Genomic DNA, 26,811 nt, shown 5'->3' with positions numbered 1-26,811 from the left:
AATCCAACGGGCTTAATAAATGTAGGTTCAGGGACTCATATCCAGAGATTTTGTTTCAAATAAGACTCTCAAAGGACAACTAGCGTGACATGTATTCCAAAAACTCAAGAGTCCATCAGCACAAGTACTAACCAGCAAGGACTATCACTTATCAGATGTCTTACCAGATGCACTGGCTGTCTGCTGATGAGCAGTGTCCTCTCCCTGCCTTTGTCTTTGATCATATGCTGCTTTCAACTCCCTTTGAAGCTCAGCAGGAAGAGCATCGAAGACATCAGGGTCTACCTGGTACGAAGAATGGTGACTTGAGTTAATTCTAAATGATAGCTAGACTGTTGTGAAGTCACTCTTACGGGTCCCTTAACCCTCCAAAAGATCATAGAAAATGAGAAATCAAACTTATCAAAATGGGAAGCCAAGAAAAATGTGAACACAAGGCTGTGTTACTCTCTCCTTTGTGCATCTTCATCCTATTTATGTGATCTTCATGGGCAACTACGTGTGTGTTTCTTACAGACTTTTGACCCTTTCGAAAAGGGTCAAGTGGCCAACCAATGTTGCAGGTGGTACACACACTGCAAGCTTCTCAAGAATTTTGTAGGTACAGAGGAGAGGAAAGTGAGAACTAAGCTAAAGTGGGACAGGTGAGAAAACTATGACACAAGGCACCTAACATTAACTTACTTGTGAAAATGCAGGAAGGGCTATGACGTTGATTCCAGTGTCACTATTAGATTCTTGAGACTCTGGGATTTGTAACAGAACTGTGCCAACAGGATGTGGCAATACCGCTGAACTGCAGCCATTTACTGGTTCTTTCTTCTTGGTACTACGTGGCTCTCCTTGTTGAGCAGCATAAACTTGTTGTATTTGTTCCCGGAGATCAGGTGGTAATGCTTCCAAAACAGACTGATCAATCTGTAAAATACCAAATGTGAACCTGATGCTCAGAATTGAAGAATTGAGAAACAACAAAAGTGCAGACCACCAGACTTCAAAAAGCTAGCCTCTTGCAGCAGACAGACAAGCTGTTGAAGCCTGAGTGTGAAGGTGAGTGAACTTTAGGAGCCAGTAGCACACACTAGTCCACATAACAATCATAAAATACCCTGCAGTGAGAATTTGTTCATGGAAAGGGAATAGAAATTTTTCCTATACTTAAAAGAACAAGTTGAAAAGGTGCTTATAGAAGCATTACAGAATCCCTTGCTCTTTGGCCAGCCCTTCCTTCCTTGTCACCATCAAGGGGGAATCTAATGTAAGCGTGAGAACTGCTCCTTTCACTATATCTAGAAGCAACAATTGTATTCCATGTGAACAGAAGCGGAAAGGTGGTAGATACCTGTGAGAAAGTACAAGGCAGGACTAACTAGCAAGAGAACCTGCAGAAATGGGGGGGGGGCATGAGTGAGAACAGTATAATACACACATGAAGATGACTTTTTATGCCAACCTACAAAATTTTCCATTCTTAAGCCAGTTTTATACTTAGGAGCAAAAAACATACCTGGGATGGTGATGGGACCTCTATACTCAGATTAAGTCTTGACTGTCCACTGACAGGAGAATGCAGTCCATTCCATTTCCTTGAACATTCGCCTCTGTTAGTGTCAGTACTGACACTAGCTGCCAGATGTGTAGAAAAGGGTGACAATAAAGTACACGGTTTAGAGGCAGGGGCTACTTCCAGATCCACAGCAGCCAGAAATACTACAATTTTAGGAATCAAAATAAAAATCAAATGGCCTCTTGAGCTCATCTGAGGAAAAAGCAAACAGGCTGATAGCCCTCCCCCGTCACTGGATTCTTTGTTCCTTCCAAATACCTTTTTTAAAATCATAATTTAGAATGTGATTTTACTTATTTGAGTAGAGTATGTTGGCAGAGACCTATGTTAAAATGGATTTACTCCCAAAGGACTTTGTGGGACAGAAACGAGAAGCTGCACACTTGTTACCCACCTTCCTTGTGTTGCTCTTCTGTGGGTTTCTTAGCTTTCTGAACTTGGATGAGATTATGGACAGAATGTGATCGACCAGGGGAGAGGCTTGACTGAATTGATGGGCGACTTGAACTTGTGGAAGGATTTGGATTAGTAGGAACCAACTGATTCACATGAATCCCAACCTAGAACCAAAAGAAAATGTTTAGTGAAAAGTAAGAATGCAACTAAGCAAAATTCTCAGTTAATCTTTTGGTACTACCATCTAGACCCTTTTTCTAGAATAAAGGAAACTATGCCCACAAATGACTTGTGGGTGAGCAATTTAAGTAGCTTTTCTTCTGAGAGGATCTGATTCTACCCTAACATGGTAAGACCTTTAAAAATGGATTCTCTATTCCACAGGTTTTCTGGTTGCCTAAGGTTTACTGCATTTATTTATTAGAGAGTAGAGGCTGTTACAGTGTGAGGTGGAGATCACAGGACAACCTGGGCTTGGTGACAAATTGCCTGTATCTACTCAAGTATTTAAGCAGCCCCAGCTGAGGCTTTAAATAGGATCCTGTCTTTGAAGTTGGCAGGCTGAGTGGTATAACATGTACTTACTTAGCATAATCAAGCTAATAGGTTCAATTTCTCGATAGTAACTTTATAAAGCTGGGTCAATAGCTCAGGGATAGGGATGCTGCCTAATGCTGGGGATGGAGAGGGCAGGAAGAAAAAAAATAATGCAAGATTTCAATAATATTCTACACAGAAAACAAGTCTTCATAACAAATCTAACCTCTCAAAACTAAGATGATGAGGCTTGATGCGAAGTTCGGTCTCCCTCCTTAGATAGCAAGTAAGAAGTTAAAGACCTGCACATTGTACCATGACCAGGCTCAGATGAAGCCCAGGCTTCACATTACGGGAAAAAGGCTTCATTGTGGGCACTAGAAAGATGGCTCAGAGGTTAAGAACACTGCTTGCCCTTCTGAGGTCTAGAGTTCAATTCCCAGCAACTACATGGTGGCTTACAACCATCTGTAATGAGATCTAGTGCCCTCTTCTGGGGAGCTGACATACGTGCAGGCAAAACACTATACATAATAAATCTTTAAAAAGGGCTTCAATGTGATACTCACCCCTCTCATATCCGATATGTTTAGTTTCATCGTATGAAACATGTTTAGAGTAGCCTTTCCAATTACTTTTGCACTATCAGTTGCCTGGTCCAGAGTTATAGTCCTGTAAGTATTAAAATTACTTTCCTAAGCAAATAAATGTACATTCTATAAAAATTCATATTATGGAAACATTGCAAAGAGTTGCTAAGTGCATAAAAATGAATGAATAATCACCCTTACAATAACCCAGCACTACCACCTACAACCATAGAAAACATACAGAACACTGATACTTTAAACAAACCAGAGACTTGATCAAAATTTGATTTAGGGAAGGAAAACTTCAGTTACTGTACATCACAGAAGAAGTGAATCAACTGAAGAAGAAATGGCTCAGTGGTTAGGAACATTTGCGTTTTCAGTTCCCAATGACCTGAAACTCCCACCACAGGGAATCTAACACCCTCTTCTGGTTGCCACAGCGCCAGTGTGCATACACACACATATGCCAGTGTGCATGTACACACATATGTATAGAACTTGGAAAAATGTATTCTTAACTACTGAACCCATCTCTGAAACCTCTGGTATTTCCGGTGAGTATTTCCAACATTTAAGTATCTTCACTCCAATGCTACTTTCTCTAACAGCTTTTATAAATGCATAAAAAATGTACACAGCTATTATGACAGCTACTACAACAAATACTGTTATAACCTGGCATAAAAGCCAAAGACTAGAATGGAAGACTCTAGATCTGTAAGGAACCTTGAAGGACCTGTTATGTAGTAGCAATGGTTTTAACTCATTGTAACATCTTTAGTAGTCACGGGGAATTCTTTTGCATGAGCACAGTGGCCCATTGCAACCAAAATTACAGCATCACATCGTTCACAGTTCATAGAGACACTGTATAAACTGGATTTGGTTATTGTATTCCTCCTGCCTGCCCACAAAAACCATGATCGTTACATTTAATTTCCATGTGAAATATATATACACCATTCTTAAACATTTTATAAATTATGTTGTTTGACTCTGCCTGTTTCCACAGTATGTAATGCTTTTAATGACTTGAGTATCTGTATTTGAGATTTTATAAGATCACAATACGCAACTATGTTTGACCAGAGCTGATCTTTACTGAAAACCCTTAATATATAATAATATAACCCTTACATATAGATCTTGTTAAAGATTTTACCACTTTGGTTTGTCACTCTAGCATTAAGTGATGTACAAGGCTTTAAAGAAAAGCTTTCCACCACTTTCCAGAGATGATTCTGATCTGATTGCTCATTTCACAAGAGAAATGCTGCCTATCTGAATAATTTACTCATGGAAATTTGGGGAATCCCCAATGTTTCAACAACACATCAGTTCTCTTGGCTTACTAATGTGTAGCCCTTTCCTATCTACTCACTCTTAACAGCTTTGAGACGATAAAAGGAGCCACAGGCTGCCAGATGGCTGGACCTGAGTGTGCTAGTGATTTGGGTGTGGTCGGTTCAGTCATGTTGGAAACTTGATACTCAGTATGGTGGGAGTGATTTAAAGGATCTAAAGAGCCAGGTACAGAAACTGACTGGGTCACTGCTCTAGGAAATAAGTGTTGTTGTCATGGGCACTTGGTTAGTTGAGATAATTGTTACACAAAGCAAGCCCCGCCTTTAATACCTGTCTAGCTTCCTGTTTCATACCTTGTGATTGTTGTCTTGCCTATGTTCCTGCCATTGTAATGCCACTGGCCCACAGAGAGTTCAAAATAGTGCCAGATTCTTGAATGACTAAGAACTGTGAACTAAATACTTCTTGACCTTCGGTGTTATGGAGGTATTAAACCTAACTCCAATGACCATGGGCTATGGCCTGGCTCTACAGGATACTAAAACTACTACTGATTTTATCTTGTATGGCATAATAACTTGCACAGAGTCTAACAAACACAAACACTCTATGTAGCTTTGTAGACCAGGCTGGCCTTGAACTCACAGAGACCCACCTGCCTCTGCCTCTCCAGTGCTGGGACTAAAGATTTGTGCTTACCAATGCCTGCCCCCCTTTTTTAAAATGAAACAGAAAAAGGTTACCTGGCAATGTTATCACAAATTCCATGGCCTCCAAATTTTGCAGTTTCTACAGGGGCCCCTGGCTTCCGTACCATGATTTTCAGAGTAAGACGTTTGCCCTTCATGCCAGCAGCTTCAAGTCGTCTTTGAATTTCTTCTGAAAGACTCAGAAGGAAAGCTTCTGCCTCTTTTGGCTACCAAAAGACAAAGATGAAAAAGGAAAGCCACTTCCATATTGTTTTCCTTAACCTAATAGTTTTTCTCAAGTATCTTAGTTCTGAATATTGAATATACCTAACTTTCCTTCCCTAGCATAAGTATTTATTTAAGAGAAACACTGTGCATACACCTTGAAATGTGTGCTAATATAAATGCTCATTTCCTTTCTTGTTTTTTGATGCTATCACTGACCTGTTTTAATTCTTAAGTTCCCTGATAAAATGTGAATTCTAATGCTAAAGCAGACTCCTAAATGATAGTTCAGAAGACCAAGAACTTGCCAGATTTCAAATCTTGATGTACAGTATATACAGAACTACATTCCAGAGTCATATTAAGTTCAAATGCATTTTTTTTTTTTTTTTTTTTTTTTTTGAGACAAGGTTTCTCTGTGGCTTTGGAGGCAGTCCTGGAACTAGCTTTGTAGACCAGACTGGTCCCAAGTGCTCTGGGATTAAAGGCATACTCGACTACCGCCCAGCTCAAATGCATATTCTTAAGGAAAACAAACACTAATCCATCTGTACTACCAATATCTAGAATAATGGTTCTCAACCTATGGGTTGTGACCCCTTTGAATGTTGAAAACCCTTTCACGGTGGTCTCCTAAGACCACTGGAAAAGAGTAGCAAAATTAGTTACAAAGTAACAACAAAACACAACAATAGGAATGTATTAATGGGTCACAGCGTTAGGGTCACTATACTAGGAGCATGAAAAATGAGGTAAAGAAGACTTTTTAACTATAATTAAAAAAAATTAAAACTCAGATACCTGTCTGGCCCTTTCCTCTTCATTGGCAATGAGAATAATTACAACTCAAAATCACTTTTGACCCCCAAAACAAAATATTTTGTCTTTCCTTAAGACCTGGGTCATTTTTTTCTTCTTCTGGTGTGTGTGTGTCCTGAGACAGGGTTTCTCTTGTGTAACAGCCCTGGCTGTCTTGGAACTTGCTCTGTAAACCAGGCTGGCCTCAAAATCCACCTGCCTCTCCAGTGCTGGGATTAAAGGCTTGTGCTACCACTACCAGGCAAAGACCTGGATTTTTAAATTGGGGATCTACCTTCCAAGTCTCCAAGGTTCTGAAACTACCAACGGTTTTATTACTCATTTCAATCATCAAGAACTTTAGAGGTTAGAAACAGGAGCATGTAAAGACATGTTACCTGGGTGAATCTTATTCCATAGTTGATCTCAGCTGACACAGATTTCCTTTCCTTTTCTGTTCTGACTGGTCTATCATCCAAACCACGGCAGAACCTATATAGCATCTGACCTGTTTTGGGGCCAAATTCCTTCTGGAGTTTTGCCATGGCCATACACTGCAAATCTCCACAAGTTTTAATTCCTAAAGATGCTAGCTTAGATTCCATTGAACGTCCAACACCTAGAAAAAGGAATACATAAACAGTTGGTGACAAACTTACAATTTTGGTCATTTCATTTATTTACCCATGCACAAAACAAAACTTAAGTTTTATATAAAAAACAATTTTTCGAACAATTCCAAGATTACTATCTTATTCACAAATCAATAAGTAAGCAGAGACTTTTTTACGAATTTATGGTTTGAGTCTATAGCCCAGATATAAATACTACCCAGTACAGGGTAAGAGCTGTACTGTGATAAAATTGCAAATATCCATGATGGTTTCACCACATTTACTTTGGACTAGAACTAAAACGGGAACTGATGATACATGCCTATATCTCATAAGGAACAAAAGTGGAACCAGTGACATGGGGACTAAGGCTACTAAGCAAGGAATGGTAGTGTAGGAAGGGAGGGAGACCCATTTATCAAAAGCTAACTGACCACCTTGAAGAGGTAACAATCATTCCTACATTTGGGCCAGTCTCCATGTTCTCCCATACACTGTGCACAAAGTTTCAATGCTATCCAGGACGCTGATGAGTTCCACTGAACTACACCACATCCAAAAAAAAAAAACGTTAAAAAGAAATACACATTTGAGAAAGCAGTTTAGAGTAACTCAGGTAAACTATAATTCGTATTTAAATGACTTAACATCAGTTACTAGCATCTGTGTGCTTTTTATATGTTGTTAAAAAAAAAAAGAGCAAAGTCTACTGCCAGCTCAATGTAGTTATGTAACTTTTTCTTCTCTCCTGAGTGGTCTTCAATGGCATTAAGAACCCAGGTGCATGCTCTGCCAAGAGAACCCCTGGAGACAGTAAAATAGGATTCAGGTCAAGAGTTCCTCATGTAGTGGTGATCCCCAGCCATAAAATTACTTCATACCTGTAATTTTGCTCTTATGAACTGTAATGAATATTTCTGGAAATAGAGAACTGACAAATGGGTAGCGACCCGAATGTTGAGATTGCTAATCTATATCCTATTGGATGCTGGCTCTCACTTGTGCCATTTACAGTCCAAGTCAGAACTGAAGCGAAGCAAGTCAAACTGCACTGTATATATGTAAATGTGACAGTGTGGGACCCACTGCTTCAGAAGTCATCTGTGACTACTCATATTTGAAACATCACTAAACAGATCACAATCAATCTAATCTAATGGAATCATTGAGGAATAAAAGTTGCTGTATATGGAGAAACATATGGTGAAACAAAATGGTCCTGTAGTGGAAATGGGGAAGGAAATGATGAAATTCCAAGACAGGACCAAAACGGTTGTTAATTCAATGCTATGCATCTCAGAGTTCGTAAGGAAAAGTAGCAGGGCTCAAGGCCTCACTACAGCACAACCAACCAAGAGGGAAAAGATAAAAAGGGAAGGCACTGCCTTAGAATCTGCTTTGCAACAAAGAGAAGAGCTGTAGAAGCCCCTGTTCAAGCAGCTGGGGCATAATCTGCACCTGCCCTCGAAGAGAACCATAATAAATATGGGTAAGGCTTCCTATTTTGCCAGACCTCGGTGGTTCACTTGATACAGGGGAGAAAAATGTCAAAGAACCAAGTCTTTGTCCTCAATGTTAGGTGTGTTCAATGAAACATCAATGGTGACAGACATGCTTGTGCCTGTGCTGTTAAACGCAGTAGTCACTTGAAGGCCTCAGAGTACAAGAAATAAGGCCAAGCCAAATGAGGAACTAACATTATCTGTTAACTGTGAATGTAAGGTTGCACATCTTTGTGAACAGTTAATGATTATGCAGAGTTGGAAGTGACAAACTAGATGTAAACCCCAGCCCTGACCTTGTGTGCAGGGTCCATAACTGAAGATTACACCCACAGGGTTAATAGCTTTGTAAAGATCTAATAGGGTTAAGTACTGAACCAGTTATTAAGGACAGTCTTTTCTTTCACGATGTACCTACACTGAATTAAGTAATATATTTGTTCACATAACACATAATCATCTTGTGGAGTCCCCAAAAATCAATGCTGTCCTTTTACTGCTTATATCTACTCTGAAACTGTTTCCTAGTCTACAGAGCATATTATTTGCTAAGTACACAATGAGTGTACAGAGCTGAAGAGAGGCTGGGGTACTATCAATAAATTTATTCTAATTATCAACTGGAGAGCAAGTTTTCTTGAAAGTAGGAGCCACAAGATAGAAAATAGTTATATTCACCAACAAACATCACTGGGAAATTTCTTGCATTCAGTAAATTAAATAGGATTCTTTATTATAATGTTTAGAATTTCTAATGCACAGGGCCCCCAGTCCTTTTTCAAAAGCCAGACACAGGGCTGAAGCAATGGTTCAGCAGGTAACAGTACTTGTTGATCTTGCAAGAGGACTGGGGTTTGGTTTCCAGCACCCACAAGGCAGCTCACAAGTCCACAACTCACATGCCAGGAGACTCAATGCCCTCTTATCATGTAGGCAAGTTATCATACAAATAAAACTTAAAAATAATAAGTAAAACTAAGCATGGACATGTAACCTTACACTGTGAAAAGGTGGTGGAGGAAGACAAAACAGATGCGTCTTAGGAGCTCATTGGCTAACTAGCCTATCCAAATTGGTTTTCAGGTTCAGTGAGACTATCTTAAAAAATAAAAGACAAAGACTGACAGTTTTAAGATACTCCACATGCTTGGGCACATGCACTCACTCACTCACACACACACACATTCTGCTTCCCAAAGAATGCTACTATATGTGCTCTCAAACATACTCTGGGAAAAGACGGGTAAAAAGCCGTCTTTAGAACAGAACAGGGATGACATGCAGAAGACTGAGTAAGTACATACCAAAAATAAGTCAGTTCAAAATTTGGGAATTATTATTATTATTGGTTTTCCAAGACAGGGTTTCTCTGTGTAGCCCTGACTGTCCTGGCACTCACTTTATTCTATAGACCAGGCTGGCCTTGAACTACCTGTCTCTGCCTCCCATGTGTTGGGATTAAAGGTGTGAGCCATCACTGACAGACAAAATTTGGGGATTTAATAGGAGCCAAAACACAAAGTCCATTTTGAATGGTAAGGACATGAACAGGAAGCCAATCTTGTTGGCCCTATATTTTTGGATGTCAATGAAGAAATAAAACACTCTATGCCTCTAATGACAGGTCAGGATATATAACCTCACAGGGGCCTGTTAAGGAATCAAATATGTGGGCTGGAAATGGCTCAGTATTAAGAGTTATGGCAGTTTGAATGCAATTTGCTACCGTAAGTTCACAAGAAGTGGCAATACTATAGTAGGATGTGTGGCTTGTTGGAAGTAGGTGTGGTCTTGTTGGAAAAAGTGTGTCTCTGTGGAGACCAGCTTTCAGGTCTTATATATGATCAAGCCACACCCAGTGAGACAGACCACTTCCTGTTGCCTGCAAGTCAAGAGGTAGGACTCTCAGCTCCATTTCCAGCACCATGCTGGCCTGAATGCCTCCACGATGATAATGGACTAAACCTCTGAAACTGTAAGCCACCCAATTAAATATTTTCCTTTATATGAACTACTGTGGTCATGGTGTCTCTTCACAGCATTAGAAACCAATTAAGACACAAGGGCATACTGTTCTGCAGAGGGCTAGACTTTGGTTTCAGCACCTACTATGTAGGGCACAATCTCTTGTAACGCCAGCTCAGGGGGTTGGACACCTCAGGCCCCTGTGGGCACATGCATTCACATGTACACAAAAATACATGCACATAACTAAGAAACAAACATAAATAAATCTTAAGACAGAAAATAAAGTCTTCCTAATCAAGTGTGATAGTGCACACTTGTGATCCCAATAATTAGGATCTAACTGAGTGGCTAACTGAACCTGAGCTACATAGTTTTTAACTCAAGAGCCAGTTGCAAAAACAAAACACAAGAAAAGTCTTGCCATCTAGAAAACAAATGAAGGTTAGATTGAAGTACTAGATTAGGGAGCTAGAAATTATTTCTAATTTTAAAAACCTTATAACTTCAATTCAGTTGGCAGATAACATTTTATATTAAATTCTGTCTTCCTCAAAACATGCTGAAGTCATAACATAACCCTTCATTTAAAAATTTCCATTTGTGACTGAGTTTGGACACAAGTAATTAAGGTAAAATGAGGACAGAGTACCAATAATTGACGCCCTTATAAAACGAGACTAAGACAATACAGATTTTACATGGAATAAAGACCATGAGGCACAAAGAGAGGCGGCCTTGGAAGCAGCAGACCCTCCTCACACTTAAGATTTTCAGCCTCCATAAAGAAGGCATAGTGGTATGCAGTGTAATCCCAGCACACGGGAGGCAGAGGTAGGAGAACCCAGAATTAAAGGTCACTCATAGCTACACAGGAAGTTCTAAGCCAGTCTGGGCTATTCAAGATCCTGTCAAAGCAAACAACTTTCCAGCCTCCAAAAAGCACATCAATTTCTATGAAGACACTGACGTCTATGGTGTTTTGTCACTGCAGCACAACAAGCAAAGTTAGCTAGTATAATAAGCATGAAATTTATACACAGCTTTGAATATACCTACTCAAACTTAAAACTGTAAAATGTGCTATTACACCTGTTTAAATTGTGCTAATGAAGTAATTTGCTATTTGATCTTATAAAGCTAATTACTTCTGAAATTAAATCTCAAACAGAACATCAGAAATTGACCACACACTTAACAGTACTACAGTTATTTATGAGGACCACAGTAAGCTTTCAAACTAGTCTACATAAAATGGCATGGGTCATTTAAAATTTGACATAACAAATTTCTAAGGTAGTTCATAGACATTTTCATTAGGTTTAAAATATACATCTGAAAATTCTACTAAATCTACTTGTACACACACATCTCTATCATTGTTCTCTATCTCTAACATTTTCCTGCAAATACAAAAATTTTTAAATCTAAAAAATATATATACAAAAGCATTTACAAAACTGACGGAATGGATTATAACTACATAAAAACATCAAAACAAATCCCTACACCCTGATAAAAAAACAAAAAACAAAAAAAAACCTTCCAGGTTTAACTTTTCCTAATAAGGCGCATCTATTTTCTACTTTTGAAATGGACTATAAATTCAGAAATCTATCACTAACCTTAAAGATTGAGTTAAATATATATACATATTTCAAGACTAGGTTTCTCTGTGTGTCCCTTGCTGTCCTGGAACTCTGTAGACCAGGGTGGCCTTGAACTCACTGTGATCCACCTGCCTCTGCCTCTCAAGTGCTGGGATTAAAGGCACGTGCCACCATGATCAATGAGATAAATTTTTATTTTTCTTCCTCATTCCCTCTTTTTATGTTTTGCTGAAATGGGGGCTCATGCAGCCCATGCTGGATTTGAATTCCTAATCCTCCGATCAACAACTCCCAGTTGCTCATGTTACAAACATATGCTACAAGGCCCAAGTGTCCTTTTTTCTTCTGGAATTTTTCTCTTTTAAAACCAGTGCTAGGTGGGGTTAAAGAGACAGTACAATCATTAAGCACATTTAATGCTCTTGCAGAGGATCGGAATTGGTTCCCAGCACGCAAGGCAGGTATCTCCAAGACCTATCGCCTCTGTGAGCAACTCACTCACATGTACATATCCCCACACAGACACACATTCATAAATACAGTTAAAAATAAAGATTAAAAATCAATCTTTAACGTAAGTGCTAGGAATTAAAGCCAAAGCATCACACATACCTGCTGAGTGCTCTACTACTGAACTCCATCTGCATTTCTGAAGCTTCATCTCACAAAACAGACGAATACATTTCTTAACCTTTGTTTTCAGCTTAGAAATATACTATTTGGATTATGGGTTTAAAAGATGGAAGCTGGGCTGGTGAAATGATGGTTCACTGTGAAAAAGCCCTTGCCTGACACACCTCATGACCTGAGTTTAATCCCTAGAACCCATAGTTGGAGAGAACTAGTTCCCCAAAGTTGTCCTCTGACCTCCATACACCATGACACGTACATGAGCAAACACAGACACAATAAATGTTTTTAAAGACTAAGTTAATTTCATATTTCCTTTAAAACTATTTCTCAGAATCCTTGGTGTTATTATTTAAGAAGTCTTGCCACTGATTGTTTGCTTTTGCCCAGGGTGGTCAAGTGCTAGCTGCGCCTCAAGATACTGAACTTTAGTCTCCCAGCTTCCACCCCTGGAATGCCTGGGATTATGGGTCTCTGTGCTAACAGGTGACTTTTATGAATGTGATGCTGGGGATGAAATTGGGGTCTCTGGCATGCTAGGGTGTCCACTACCAACTTAGTCACATCATTGAGTAGAATCCACTAGAAAAAACCTAAAATGTGTAATAAATCAATGTTCAATGTAGTACTTTGTTTTTTTCATAACCCTTAATATTGTATTTAAAAAGAGACAGAAGAAAGAAAAATGAGCATAGTAGCACATGCGTGTCATTCCAGCACTTAGGTGCTGAGTAGGGATGATCCAGACAGTCTGAGACAATCTCAAATCACATACCAAGACCCTGCCTGAAAACAAATAGCCCCACAAGAACAAAAACAAAGGCACGAAAAGTACTTATAAATGTCTGTAATAATCTCTCCTAGCCAAATGCTTGGTAAAAGACGTTTACTTACCCGGTAGGCGAGTAACAAGCTGACCTCTGATGAAATCATCTACTTCATCTGGTTGCAGGTGGTACTGCCCATCTGGCTTTGCTTTTCTAGTTGCCATTCTAGCAAGAAGAATATTAGAACCTATGAAATTGAAAGGGGAAAAATTGATTATTATTTCTTAAAATTTCATACAAAGAGACATGTAGATTGTGTCATTCACATATCTTAAAATGATGAAACTAATTCAATTTTGATAAATGTAAACAAGGTATATACTTGATAGTTTTATTTACGATACCAGAATATGACCAATATGGTTGCTGAAGAAAGGTTTTACTTTATTTTAAAGCAAGTATTATTTCAGTGTCTATTCCTGATGTAGAACAGAGAAAGCAGCGTGACCTTACAGGAGGAGGGGTTAAGCTGGGTGTGGTGACTCATGTAAATAATCTTAATACTCAGGAGGCTTAAGAAGTTCATTGCCTATGAATCTGAATTGGCTACAGTGTGAGAGATCCTATCTCAAATCACCTCCCACTCAAAAGTGTGGTAGATTTAGAGAAAACCAAAGCCAAAATAAAAACCAGTTAAATTTCTCAACCCTAGGATCAATGTTATATGAAGAATACAGGTCAGCAAATAATAGAAACAAAGCTGACAAATCAAAGCATTGATGTGAGAGGGCTTTTAAGGTCTTCAAAGTGCAGGTGAAGGCCAGAAATGAAAACTGTGGTGGAAGCATGGCCCTCCATTGTAACATGGGAAACGGACATCAACACAGTCCCAGCCATGTTGATGAGGGTGGCCTAGGAGGCCAACTGGGGTCACGTTGGTGTCCATGTTCTGTGCCACCTACGAGGACTATCACTGGGTTCCCAGTTCTGCTGAAGCTGGGGACCATAGTGATGTCCAGACCTATGATGCCAATGGAGGCTATTCGGATGTCTGTGGTCTGTGCTTCTGCTGCCACCAGGACTATATTGGTGTTACTTGGCCCATGTTACCCTGGAGGCCATGTTGATGTTCTTGGTATGTGCTGCTCCAGAGAGCTATGATGGTGTCCTTCATCTGTACTGCTGAGTAAGTGGCAAATGCCAGATACCATGTAGAAGTCCAGGATCTATGCACCTCCTCAATGTAAAGGGCAAGGAAACTACTTGTGCAGTGTAATGGATGACTGGAGCCTCACAGCTGAGAAAGAGGGTCATAAAAGCTTCAGTGACAACTTCTACCCCTACCCCTACCCTCAAAGTAACACCCTAGACAGGAAACCATCAAAGACAATTCTTAAAAGTTGTGATAAGAATGTTTGGAAGTGTAGCTCTCCACAAATGAGGGTGTCTGGAAGGGGGTGTTGGGGGTTGTGTAAGGAAAGACTTTTCTTTAAGGGGTTGGCTACTGGGAGTTTGACCATGTTTCAGTGGGTATATAGGCAACACAAACTGGATTTTTTTTCTTATTGGGGAGAGGATTACAAGGGGGGAAGTCTTGAAGGACTGGTAAGTGCATGGGGTGCATAATGTGAACTTCTCAAAATAATAAAAATACATTAGGGAGTAAGAGAAAGCTGTGGCAGAGACATGGTCAGGCACCATAAAGACATCAGGGGGCCTGGGCCTACAGAGAAGGGCTGCTAGGGACTGGAGTTTGATTGATAGGGAAGCTTTTCCATGAATGCAACACCAAGATATAAGGGAAGTCCTGTATTAACAACATATGGAAGAATCATGTAATAACCCACATTTTCAAGTTTAGCAAAGTCATATCAAAATGCTAAAAGTGGTAAGGGTGAGGGCTAGTTTTAATCCCATTCTAAAACTGAAAATATATTTACACTATCACTTGCAGATTAGAAGTAAGTTTGATTAAAAACAAGAAATTAAAACTGTATCTGACACTGAAGTACAGAGGTGGGTAGGGAAAAAAAAGGCTGAGAGGGACCTATAGGCCAACAGTAGTGAGTGAAAAGGCAGGAGGTCAGACAGTACCTGTATGAACAATGCCAATGTAGTCATCTGTTTTTAACTTTCAGTATCCTATGATGTTTCACATCTTAAGAATATTGCTGGAAGATGTACTTATAGTGCAATTAGGAATGACTACTACGGGGGTTAAACACTGCTGTCTGATTATATGTGAAGGCTGCTCCATGGGGACAGAATTCTAAATCTTACTAAATCTCATAGCTGGGTACGTCACAGACCAGGGTGGATGTGAGACTGTATAGCTAGTATTGCTGTTTTGCTAAATGGTCATATTGTCAAACTACTTGTCACAAACATTTATGTTTATGCCCTAAATTATTTGAGGTACTCTTAACCTTGGTCAAAGAAGTTTCTTTCTAAAGTGGGCAGCAGTGAATGAAGAGACTTAATTGGTCAAAAGTACCAAGAATCAGTGACTGCTGAGTGCTCAGCCATCTAGAGTGCCATCACCATCTACCCCAAGGCTCTGGGAATGTCTTGGAAAGCGAAATTAAGAGCTGGCCAACAGGGAGGAATGCTGAGAAATGCTCTTTTGCACGTGACAAGACGCAATAAATGCAAGAACTCACAGTAGCTGTGGTTACTTACTCTCTTAAAGACCTACTTGGTCAAAATTCCAAAATGGACAGTCTCACCCCCTAGCTGAGAAACTACTGGTGGTTAGGGGTAAGTAAATTTTTTTCTCCCAGGAGTTTGAGATGCTGATAGGTTGTCCACATTCGGGTGGATGGTCCCACAACCATGTGCATGTACATGGAATCAGAAGATCATATAAAATGCACACAAAAACAGGGCATAAAGATGGGAGGGAAGCTGGTGGTGGGTATGATCAAGATACATTGTATGAAAACTGTCAAAGGAGTAAACAGAGTATTTCTAACTTAAAAATACACTGCAATGAGATGAAAATTGCCTTTTGAGCTACCAGATTTACAGGGAAGTAAATCTCTCATGTGCATATAGGCATTTCTAACCACATCATCATCACAAATCACACACCAGCTGTGGTGGTTTCATTGATCTCAGGTTGGTAGCATAAAATGGCACAGGAGGTGTTGCCCAGTTGGAGGAAGTATGTCACTGGGGACAGGCTTTGAGGTTTCAAAAGCTAGGTTCCATGTCTAGTTCATTCTCTCTGCTTCCTGTTTGTGGTTCCAGACGTGGACCCTAGCTCTCAGCTTCCAGCTGTCATTTGTGGTGCCTAGTGCCATGCTGTTCCATTATGAATCCCTAACCATCTAGAAATGAAAGCTCAAAGTAAACTCTTCAGTAAACTGCCTTACTTTTAACCACAGCAATTAAAAAAACAAACAAAAAACCTAATATACCAAGAAATTAGTATAGCTTCTCTTTCTTAAATCACCTCAGTGCCAGGTACCAGGCAAGTAAGACAATCCCTTCAGTGCAATGCCTTTGCCACTGAAATTTCAATGAGAATTTTGCCCCAGTTTCCCAAAGCTTTTCTTCCTTACGCTTCATGATCATCCTAGTGGTTGCCCCGTGCATCAGTACCATGTTTGTCCCCCAGAAATGTAAGTCACTGGTCCTTTCTCTCCCAAACCATTTTGAGACAGGGTTTCATGGTCTGTATTTCCCCCTGCCTCAGTGTCCTAAGTGCTGGGATAACAGGGTGTCATCACACCTGGCTTATGATGTCACTGAATTACCAATCTAAATTCTATTGATTCAAAAGACAAGAATTTGAGGGAAAAGCTTTTATGAATGAGAATGTTGGAACAGGTGGAACCAAGAACAGCATACTTAGAAAGCTTTATTACTACCTTCCAAGCCTGCAGGACAGTGTGTGAAGCTCTCGAGCAGGCTGAGATAGGCAGGAAAAGGTGACACAGAAAGTCTACATGCATTTCAATTCTGACTGGTACAGCATAAAGTCAACATAAGGACAGGTGGTGGCAACAGTTGAATAAACAAAAAACAGAATGGAGAGAAGAGGAGGAAGAGCCTGGAATTGCAGAGAACATTGTGATATTAGGAAAACAAAGGGAAGACTAAAGATGAACTTCAGTTCCATGCCATAAACCTATTTAAGGTACAGTATCTGTTCAAATTTGAGGCAAACAATAACTGAGATTTAATCTTTCTCGTTTTTGAGAACAAGAATTATTCTACCTCCCTCTCTGCAAAAATATTTGCTAACCATTACTTGCATTTCCAACATGTTTATCTGATTGCACATCTGTAAGCAATGCTAAAAGGGAAAAAACAATTCTGCAACATGTAATAAGTTATTAAAACTCCTTTAAATTAAGGGATATTAAAGGATTCCAAACTCTGAGTAAAAACAAGGACATGACAAGAGAGATACCAACCAGGACTGGAGAGATGGCCAAAAGGTTAAGAGCACTGGCTGCTCTTCCAGAGGACCTGGGTTCAATTCCCAGCAACCACATAACAGCTCACAACTATCTGTAACTCCAGATCTGACACCTTTACACCAACGCATATAAAATAAAGTTAAATAAATTATTTAAAAAAAAAAAAAAAAAAGAGATACCAACCAATTCCAACAGAGGCAGTACATTTAGTCTTGTCTTGGATTTCCATTCGGAGGGCACTTGCAAATTCATCAGGAGTAAGTTTAGTCTCTGCAAGGATGTCAGTGATGTCCATCAGGGCTTCATCACAACTGACAGCTTCAATGTTGTGTGTATAGCTATCAATACAAAGCAAAGGCAATGAATCATAATACCCTAAGGCCTGCTCTGGGAGACATTAAATATTACAAAACAGACAAGGCATTTTTAAACACTGAAAAACAAACTTCTCTTAAATAACCCATCCAAAGTACCACTATTTAGTTATCACATTTTTGACTACAAAGTTAATTACTGTTTTAATTCCATACCAAAACTATTATAGTCGAAATGACTGTACTAAAGATGCTCTCTCACACACAAATAACTACAAAGTGGTAAATGGATCACAACAATCAAAATCTCTAAGAAAATTTAAATATGGCTTATCAGAAACTTTTATGAACAGAAGTGTGCACACATCAGTTCAACAACTGCTGTTCATCTAAAAGCAAAATACAACCATTAAATATCTAAATCTATTAAATCCCTGAGAATGCAATAGGACAAAGGAACCATGGAACAGTCTCAGACCAGAGATAGACAGCTGAAGAGTCCTTACAATCATGTCCTGTCTTAATCCACTTGCTAGTACACACCTTTTGGAAGGTACAAAATCTACTCATTCAATAAAGAAATGCTACTTGGGCTAAAAATTTAAGAACAATGCTTTGTTGCCACTGTTGTTTTAAATAAAATGAATGACTTTGTTTTTCTGTGAACAGAAAGATGCCACTAAAAAGTGCTCACACATTAAAGTGTAACAGGCCCCCAGCTCTCCCTCAATTCTTTAGTCCACAGTCACAAGCAAGTCATCTGCTCCAGGATGTGGAACTGGGAACACAGCAGCACCTCTGTCAAACTATGCTCCGCCCTCCTTTGGATGCTATCAATGCCCTTAGCTTCTGAACAGCATTTAACACATTTGTAACACAGTAACACCAAAACTGCTGCATTTGTATTACGCTGTGACTGGTGATAGGTAACTGAAATCTTTCCCTGTATGTTTCTTTTCTCCACTATTAAGACAGCTTCCACAAGGGCAGAAACTGAACATTGTTTCTCTTGGTGAAACCAGCAGAAATGAGGCAGCTACCTGGTACTGGTTAACAGTATTCAGGATAAAGCTTAACAAACAAAAAGGCAGGCCTATAGAGATTGTACCAGGGCCTCTGCATGCATGCACATACATAAGCACACGCTCACACACACACACTCACTCACTCACTCTACAGCTTCCAGTTTAGGTTTGTTTGTTTGTTTGTTTTAGGGGGGTTCAAGATAGGGTTTCTTTGTGCAACAGCCTTGGCTGTCCTGGAACTCACTCGGGAGAGACCAGGCTGGCCTGAACTCACAGAGATCCTCCTGCCTCTGCCTCCTGAGTGCTGGGATTAAAAGCGTGCACCACCACTGCTGCCCAGTTTAGTACTTTTATGGAACTCCTGAGTGTGTGAACCAGTGGGTCTCTGGTCCTTGCATTTTTTTCCAACTATTGGTTTGCCTTATGCAACTTTGATATGATGCTTTTTGTTTCTTATTATATTTTACTTTGTAATGTTTGTTATCTCCTAGAAGCCAATACTTTTCAAACAAGAGACAGAAGAGGAGTGGATCTGGAGGTGAGTAGAGGTGAGGAGGAACCGGGCTTGTAGAGAGACGGGAAACTGTAAAGAGGATATATAGTATGAGAAAAGAATCTATTTTCAATGAAGGGGTCGAGAGCAGGGGTAAAGATAGTATGTCTTAGAATGACAACGTATCTCTTGGACAAATACTAATCACATTTTCACTACAGCAGGCCTGAGTTGGTAATTTACATCACTAAAAACTTTTTTAATTTACAGAGTTAAAGACTTCTTCTAGCCCTTTACATAGAAATTACATGACTGGCTTTAGAGTATGTATAAGCTACTAAATAATTTTATTTCTTTTTTAATACTGCCTTAGTATTTAAAAAGTCTATGTTGAAAAAGTATTTATCTCCTTTCCTCAATTTAATTATTCAACTATTGTAAAGCAATTACCACAGACTCACTTTTATAAAACCTAATCTTTTGGCATGCTTAACAATTTTAAGATGAAGACAGTTTTTTGGGTTTTTTTGTTTTGTTTTTTGGTTTTTGGTTTTTTTTGAGACAGGGTTTCTCTGTAGCTTTGGAGTCTATCCTGGAACTCACTCTGTAGACCAGGCTGGCCTCGAACTCACAGAGATCTGCCTGTCTCTGCCTCCTGAGTGCTGGAATTAAAGGTGGAAAAAAGATAGATGCCTGTTATTGACACATTGCTTTTAATTTTATTCAATTACAATACAGGGTTCTCCCTCCACTATCCTGGTTGGTATTGAAATTCTGGATACAGTACATACTATTACACCTCACTCCGTGAATTCCAATTTTAAACAAATTATAATTCAAATGTAATAGAAGAGAAGAATCAAGTGAAACAAAAACAACAACAAAATACCCCAATTCTTTCTCTCTCTGGTTTCATGGCAAAGAAAAACACGTCCATACACTGGCAGATTTCACATGACAATCAGTAGCACTCGAACAATGAGGTAATGCAATTTTTCCTTGAGACTAAACTCCCAATTACTGAAGCAACATAAAGAAAGGCAGTCATCAAACTGGAAGGCTGAGAAAAAGGATCACAGGAGACAAAAATCCAATGACTCTCAAAATGCTTAAAACAAACAAACAAAACAAAAAACAAAAAAACAACCTGGACTCTTTTTGTTTTGTTTTTTCAAGACAGGGTTTCTTTGTGGCTTTGAAGGCTATCCTGAAACTAGCTCTTGTAGACCAGGCTGGTCTCCAACTCAGAGAGATCCTCCTACCTCTGTCTCCTGAGTGCTGGGATTAAAGGCGTGTGCCACCACGGCACCCATGGACTCTTTAATAGTAAATCAAAGAAGTAGAGTAAAAGAAATGAACCTGAGAATATCGTACACAATACCTTGCCAATGTTTCATACATTGCTTGGGCAACTTCCTTGTATGCATGAAAATCATATGGAACAGCTTGTAGATTCGGACATAGCTGTTTAGCATGCCCAAAAAACATTCCGTTCTTAATGCCAAATTGTCTAAAAAGAAGAGAAAATACAGTGGAGATTACATCAGTAAGTCTAAAGCTGACAACCAAATAGAAAGTATGTTTGATCTCCCCATGCCACTAATACACAATTTCCATGTAACTCCCCCTCTCGTTAGGGGTCAGCAATAGGCATTAGGATATTTACAAGTTTGTCATTCCCCCCAACAGAAAATAATACAATTGTCTCACTAGAGTAAATGACATCTCTTTTGTCTGTAGCTAAACACTTCTAAAACTTGACCTCTGGCCCCTTTGCAGAGATGCCAGCATGCCATATGCTGGTGATATCACAACCACCACAGAGCAGGAATGTGCTGTCAAAATGGTTTTCTTCTCCTAATACATGGCACAGTTTAGCCAGGACTCATCCCCCAAAGACAAAGAATATGAACAAAAGAACTACACAAAACAGTGCTATGTGACAAACAGACAAAATGTACTCATCCTATTACCACCCAATTCCCAATTGACCAATTCCAATGCTCCTCAAGTAGCTCCGCAGTGGTTGAGATGCCAACAGCATTGTATGGTAGGACATCACTCTGGGCAGGAGCCAGGGTTCCAGAACTTTGAGGGACCTAATTGAAAATGGTAAATTTTAAATCTATTCTGTGTCTCAATGCCCCACATTACCTTTGATATTTGGAGCATTCAGCATAAAACTACAATTATGGAATTATACATAATTAGTAAAATTCCATTTTATCACTCTGTAAAGAATCAAGAAAAAATATCACAGTAAAAACACAAGCAAAATAAAGCAATGTTTCACCAGATTATACAATATTGTACAGAATGATCATGGTTAATCCATTCATTCATCCAGTAATATTCACCAAGTATGGACTTAGTTGGGGGTGTGATGGCTTAACAAACAAATACAATTATTTTTTGGCCTCCTGTTTAAGATCAAGTGAATTAACAGTCTTCTATTGCTACTCAGAGGCCTCTGAGACTCTCTTAACATTCAGATCACCACTGAGAACTACAAAGAATTAAGAAACCTCTCAAGTTATTCAGAGACAAATCTGAATACATACTTTTTTTCATGTAAAAAAACAAAATAAACTATTTTAGTATCAAGTGTCAAATGGCCAGCATATGGAAGCAAACAATGATAGGAAAGGAAGCAGTGATTGACAGTAAAGGTGGCTGGAACAGCTACGTGCAGTTACATCATCAAGTGTTCTGTAAGGTGCTGGTGTGTGTCCCACAAACAGACAGACCCCAAGATCTCTGAACACGTCTCTCCATCTACTCAGATTGACCTTCATTAGTCAGCAGGCCTTACTAAATCAATATGCTTATCCATACACGGAGAAGTATAAATACAATAGTTTAGATAAGTATATAGAAAAATTAAAAATGTTTTTTTCTAAAGCTTAGCTTTGAAAAAGGGTAAAATTTTGACAATAAAGCTATAAAATATGTAAGTTCAACATTCAAATTAAAGGCAATAACCCAGTCTTTTAAAGGCACATGTTACAATGATCCTACAAATATTTTTTCATTTCCTTTTTAAAATTTATATATTTAAAAAAATTTCAAAAATATAACTTAGAACAATATGCTACTTCTACTTAGATACTCAAGCAACTTTCTCAAAAGGAAACATTCTATGGTTAGCTTCGGATGGAACTTCTGATCCACCTGCTTCCGTCTTTCAAGTACTGCTGAAGTGAAGGTGCTGCCACCACACCCAGTTTTTGCTGTGTTTAAGGATCTAACCCAGGGCCTTGTGCATGCTGGGCAAGCATTCTTCTAACTGAGCTACATCTCCCAGCATAGAGGAAAGTCTGAGACCACTCTGGCCACCATAAAGAAGTTCTAAACTAAAGAAACAAATGCAGGAAGTTTCCCATAACTAAGGGAAACATACACTTTCCATAAGTAGATATATGTTCAGGAGATTCAGGATTTGTTACACAGAAAACAAACCAGTAAGGACAATCACAAAAGAAGTCTGCCAGGCATCATGATACATAGTGGAACTGCAGCACTTAAGTGGTAGCAGAAGCAGGAGGATTTTGAGTTTGAGGGCAAACTGGGATACAAAAGCTTTTCAGACCAGCTGAACTATATAATGATAACCTATCATAAAGCAAACCAACCTCAAAATGAATCTAACAGAATGATTCATGTGTTCCTCTTAACTAAAATCCATGAAGAATAAGTTACCAAAGCTATACTTTTAAATATGTAGTAGAAAATAGAATTAATGTCCCATTTTAAAGTATACAGCACACATTCTTACTGCAATATGCTTGGCTAAGACAAAACTCTTTAGGGTTGAATTAAAAACATAAAAAGAAAAAAGCATCTAATCACTATTGATGATCAATATACTATATAAATCCATAATCATTAAGTAACAGTTAAAGGTTCATATAAACGCATTTGGAAAACAGAAGTTAAAAAATTCTATTTCTTACTTTTGAGGGGGTGTATTTGAGGTACAGCTTTGAATGTAGAGAATGGACATTCTTGGATATACAGAATGCACAGCCTTGAAAGTAGCAGAAAATGACACTGAACTCCTATTCCTGCCTTTGATTCCCAAGTGTTAGAATGACCATCCTGCACCAGGTCTGTCGCTTAAGTTAAGAATAAAAACCTCCTTTTCTTCAACATATACACCTTCTCATCATGTATAACACTTTTTCCTTAGTGCATACAATAGGCACCATACACACAGTCCACTGTCAGGCATGGGCACCATCTAGTCACGCTTTATTCTTTGTTACTTCACTATTAGTCTATATCAAGCTCATCAATACACAGAACTAGATTGATCATCTCCATAATCTATCACTCCAATCTCAAACAGTTCTCTGATAAAATTACTAAATTTGGTTAGAAAAAAAGGGGTAAGAAGAAATTGTTCTGAAGACCTGCTTTGGGAAAATCATTCTAGAAAATAGAAAATGACAGTAAAAGTGGTTGTACAGATGTGTGTTTACGTGCCTTTGGTTTTCAAACTCACTGTCATCTTTTTAGTCAAATCTGAAATAAACACTTGCTATTTAACTAGCACTTAGGTGTCTTGCCACAAACAACTTGGTGCTCATCTACTGTAACCCCTATTTTGCTCTTCGGCATGGTAGTCACCACCTGTGGGTCAATACAAATATACCACCTAACACATGGCAAGTAAGTTCAGAGCTGCCAGAACTGAGAACACACCTACTCGGTACAAAACCTTGGGACTTCCACCCAGCATTCATCTTTGAGGTAGCTGGTGCTGACCAAGACCCTAAAAAGGAAGTGAGGCAAGGCCCAAGTTCTCACTTTACCAACTAGCACTCCTGGGCAGCTTCACAACTGTCTAGCTATTAATAGCCAGGTTACCATTTGATATATTCTATACATTAAGCTCTGAATTGCCGATGCTAAGTACAATTTCCAACAACCCCAAAGCATTTCTTTTTCATTTTATTATTTTTAGTAAGTTTCAAATTTTTGGCCATATTACCAATTGTCATCAGAGTAAAACTAATTGTCATATTCACATATAAGTAAACTTAAAAATGGATAAGAAGAGTGCTTTATATTTATACATGTTTAAATTTTAATAAAACTACTCTGATTATACCACGTTTAGCTCAAATATTTTATGTTCAGATCAGACCTCCTTAAATAACCCCAAACTTGGAAATACTGAAATATCTAATTTAACACCTTTTCCCATAACTATTCAATTCTTTAACATGTAACAATGATACGTGAGTGCTCACTATATTATAAAGGTGAAAGTGTCTGAATTCAATTAGTGAAGAAAAAAAAAGATTTCTCTAACAAATATTACTCCTACTTATATGACTGTTATAATTATTCTTAATTTTTCATTTATAAAATGATGTGTATATGTAGGTACACAAGCCTCGGTATGGCTGTGGATGTCAGAGAACAATTCTGTGGAGTCAACTCTTTCTTCTTTATATACGAATTTCTAGAGACTGAATTTAGGTCATCATGCTTGTGTGGCCTCTTTAACTGGTCCTTACATAATTTTCTGACATAAGGAACACGAATATATTCCTTTCATATTAAAAGGGCAGGTTATAATTATGGTTTCAGCTTACTGTAAGACAACTGCCTACACAAAAGTTAGTGGTAACAAATTTGTTCATTTTTACTAATTTGAAGTGAGAATAGGTCTGATAAAAGGAAATAACTTTTCATGATTTAAAAGGCTATCAAGTTTAAACTTAATTTATGTGCATGTGTTTTCTTTAACACATGTCTCTGTGTGTGTATGCCTAGTGTTTACAAGGGCCAGATGAATGGCATTGCCTGAAACTGGAGATATGGACAGTTGTGAACCACCATGTGGGTACTAGGAATTGAACCTTAGTCTTCTGTGAGAACAACTGCTCTTAACTGCTGAGCCATCTTTCCAGCAATTATCAGTTTTATAATGAAAGAAATTTTTCTTATTTGTAAGAAAGACTGAATAAATAAGGCCTTCCAACACCATTTTAAAAAACTCTCAATTTTATGCCTGAAGACAATAAATATGACAATGCCTAATTTCCTTTTGTTTTAACTGCAGAACCTATCATGAGAAACTATTACATTATTTTAAATTATTATCATGGTAGTGTAAATGATGGAACTCAAGCTAAAAATATTAAATGTATATTATGAAAAGCAATATGCTGAAATCAAAGGCTTGACTTGCAAGACTTAATCTTTCTAGAAGTATATAATAATAATTAGCTATTCATTAAGAATTAGAACTCACTTAGCTTCTACATACCTGGCTTCATAACTACAAGAAGCAATTTCAGCTTTTGACAAAACAGAATCAATTCCATTTGTCTGTGTAGAATGTTGATTCTCCCATACTGATGAATCGGGTATATCTGCTTTAAAATAAAATTTAATTATTATGTTAAAAATTTATTATTTTCAGATGCAAATGTTTAACTTCCAAACACCTATTTCAATTGTCATTATTTCTGTATTTAGTACAAAACTATTAAAATTATTTTCTTTCATTATATTCTTCATCAACAGTCAGATAGAAACGTCATAATAAATTTAAATTATCCTGTTGTAATAAATGTAAAATATCCTGTTATCCTATAACACACAGTCGTTCAGGGTGAATAAGAATGAAAGTGATCAGGGAGATGAATTCCCTCCCCTGCTTTAGGAGAATTTCATACCTCACTGTAATGGGAAAAAGTTAACAGAAAATACAAGATTGCTGGAACATTTTTTGTTATTTCTTAAAGTACTCTCTACAGAACTTAAAACTAATATGTTAAAGAGAAATCAAATTTCTGCTAGCCATTTGATAATAATAATAATGCTTTTTAGAAACCTTGGTTTCTTGTTCCTCATATTCAGAAATTAAGCCAGTGTAACCTGATAATTTCATCTATATATATAGATAGATAGATATACATACATGCACACACATAAATATGTATATTATATAAATATATCCTCATATACTATAAAAATATTCATCTTAAAATTAAAGGTTTTTCTTTTAAAAACATCAGATAAAAACAGCCTCACAGCATTATTTTCTACTTTTCATTTAACAATTGTACCTTCATTTTAAAACTTGATCTCAATTACAATCAATAATAACTGCTTTACAGAACATAATTCTAGCCTCAACATTAACAGCAGCTCACTAACATTTCTAATATCCAAACCAAATTTACAAATTCACCCAAGCATATAAAAGTAAAGGCCTAGAGAGGATACTGGCTACATGACACCTAAACCATACTGACATTTACTAATAATTAAGAAGTAGATTTAAGTTTTGATCATATATCTCTGGATAATACTACCAGGTTAAAAACAAAGTTTG

General features: G+C 38.2%; 1 protein-coding gene across 9 annotated transcripts in view; it reads right to left on the bottom strand.

Annotated features, from left to right (window-relative positions):
• Rev1 (REV1 DNA directed polymerase) overlaps positions 1 to 26,811 on the bottom strand; it is a 76,390-nt gene that overhangs the window by 1,652 nt on the left and 47,927 nt on the right. For 3 of the 9 annotated variants that reach the window (XM_027386803.2, XM_027386801.2, XM_027386807.2), the window contains 11 exons: positions 25,738 to 25,846; positions 20,839 to 20,967; positions 17,809 to 17,963; positions 13,326 to 13,445; positions 6,509 to 6,729; positions 5,142 to 5,314; positions 3,070 to 3,172; positions 1,962 to 2,127; positions 1,508 to 1,710; positions 685 to 918; positions 165 to 285 (listed from right to left, as the gene is read on the bottom strand). In XM_027386803.2, the coding sequence (XP_027242604.1) occupies positions 165 to 285; positions 685 to 918; positions 1,508 to 1,710; positions 1,962 to 2,127; positions 3,070 to 3,172; positions 5,142 to 5,314; positions 6,509 to 6,729; positions 13,326 to 13,445; positions 17,809 to 17,963; positions 20,839 to 20,967; positions 25,738 to 25,846 (1,734 nt within the window). Of the gene's footprint in view, positions 1 to 164; positions 286 to 684; positions 919 to 1,507; positions 1,711 to 1,961; positions 2,128 to 3,069; positions 3,173 to 5,141; positions 5,315 to 6,508; positions 6,730 to 13,325; positions 13,446 to 17,808; positions 17,964 to 20,838; positions 20,968 to 21,430; positions 21,557 to 21,611; positions 21,631 to 25,737; positions 25,847 to 26,811 lie in introns of those variants that run through there. The other 6 variants (XM_027386802.2, XM_027386806.2, XM_027386805.2 and 3 more) reach the window with 5 other exon arrangements.

The sequence above is a fragment of the Cricetulus griseus genome (assembly GCF_003668045.3).
Source record: "Cricetulus griseus strain 17A/GY chromosome 1 unlocalized genomic scaffold, alternate assembly CriGri-PICRH-1.0 chr1_1, whole genome shotgun sequence".
Lineage (NCBI taxonomy): Eukaryota > Metazoa > Chordata > Mammalia > Rodentia > Cricetidae > Cricetulus > Cricetulus griseus.
Note: the sequence above shows the minus strand (reverse complement) of the source record. Positions and strands in the feature narration are given on the sequence as shown.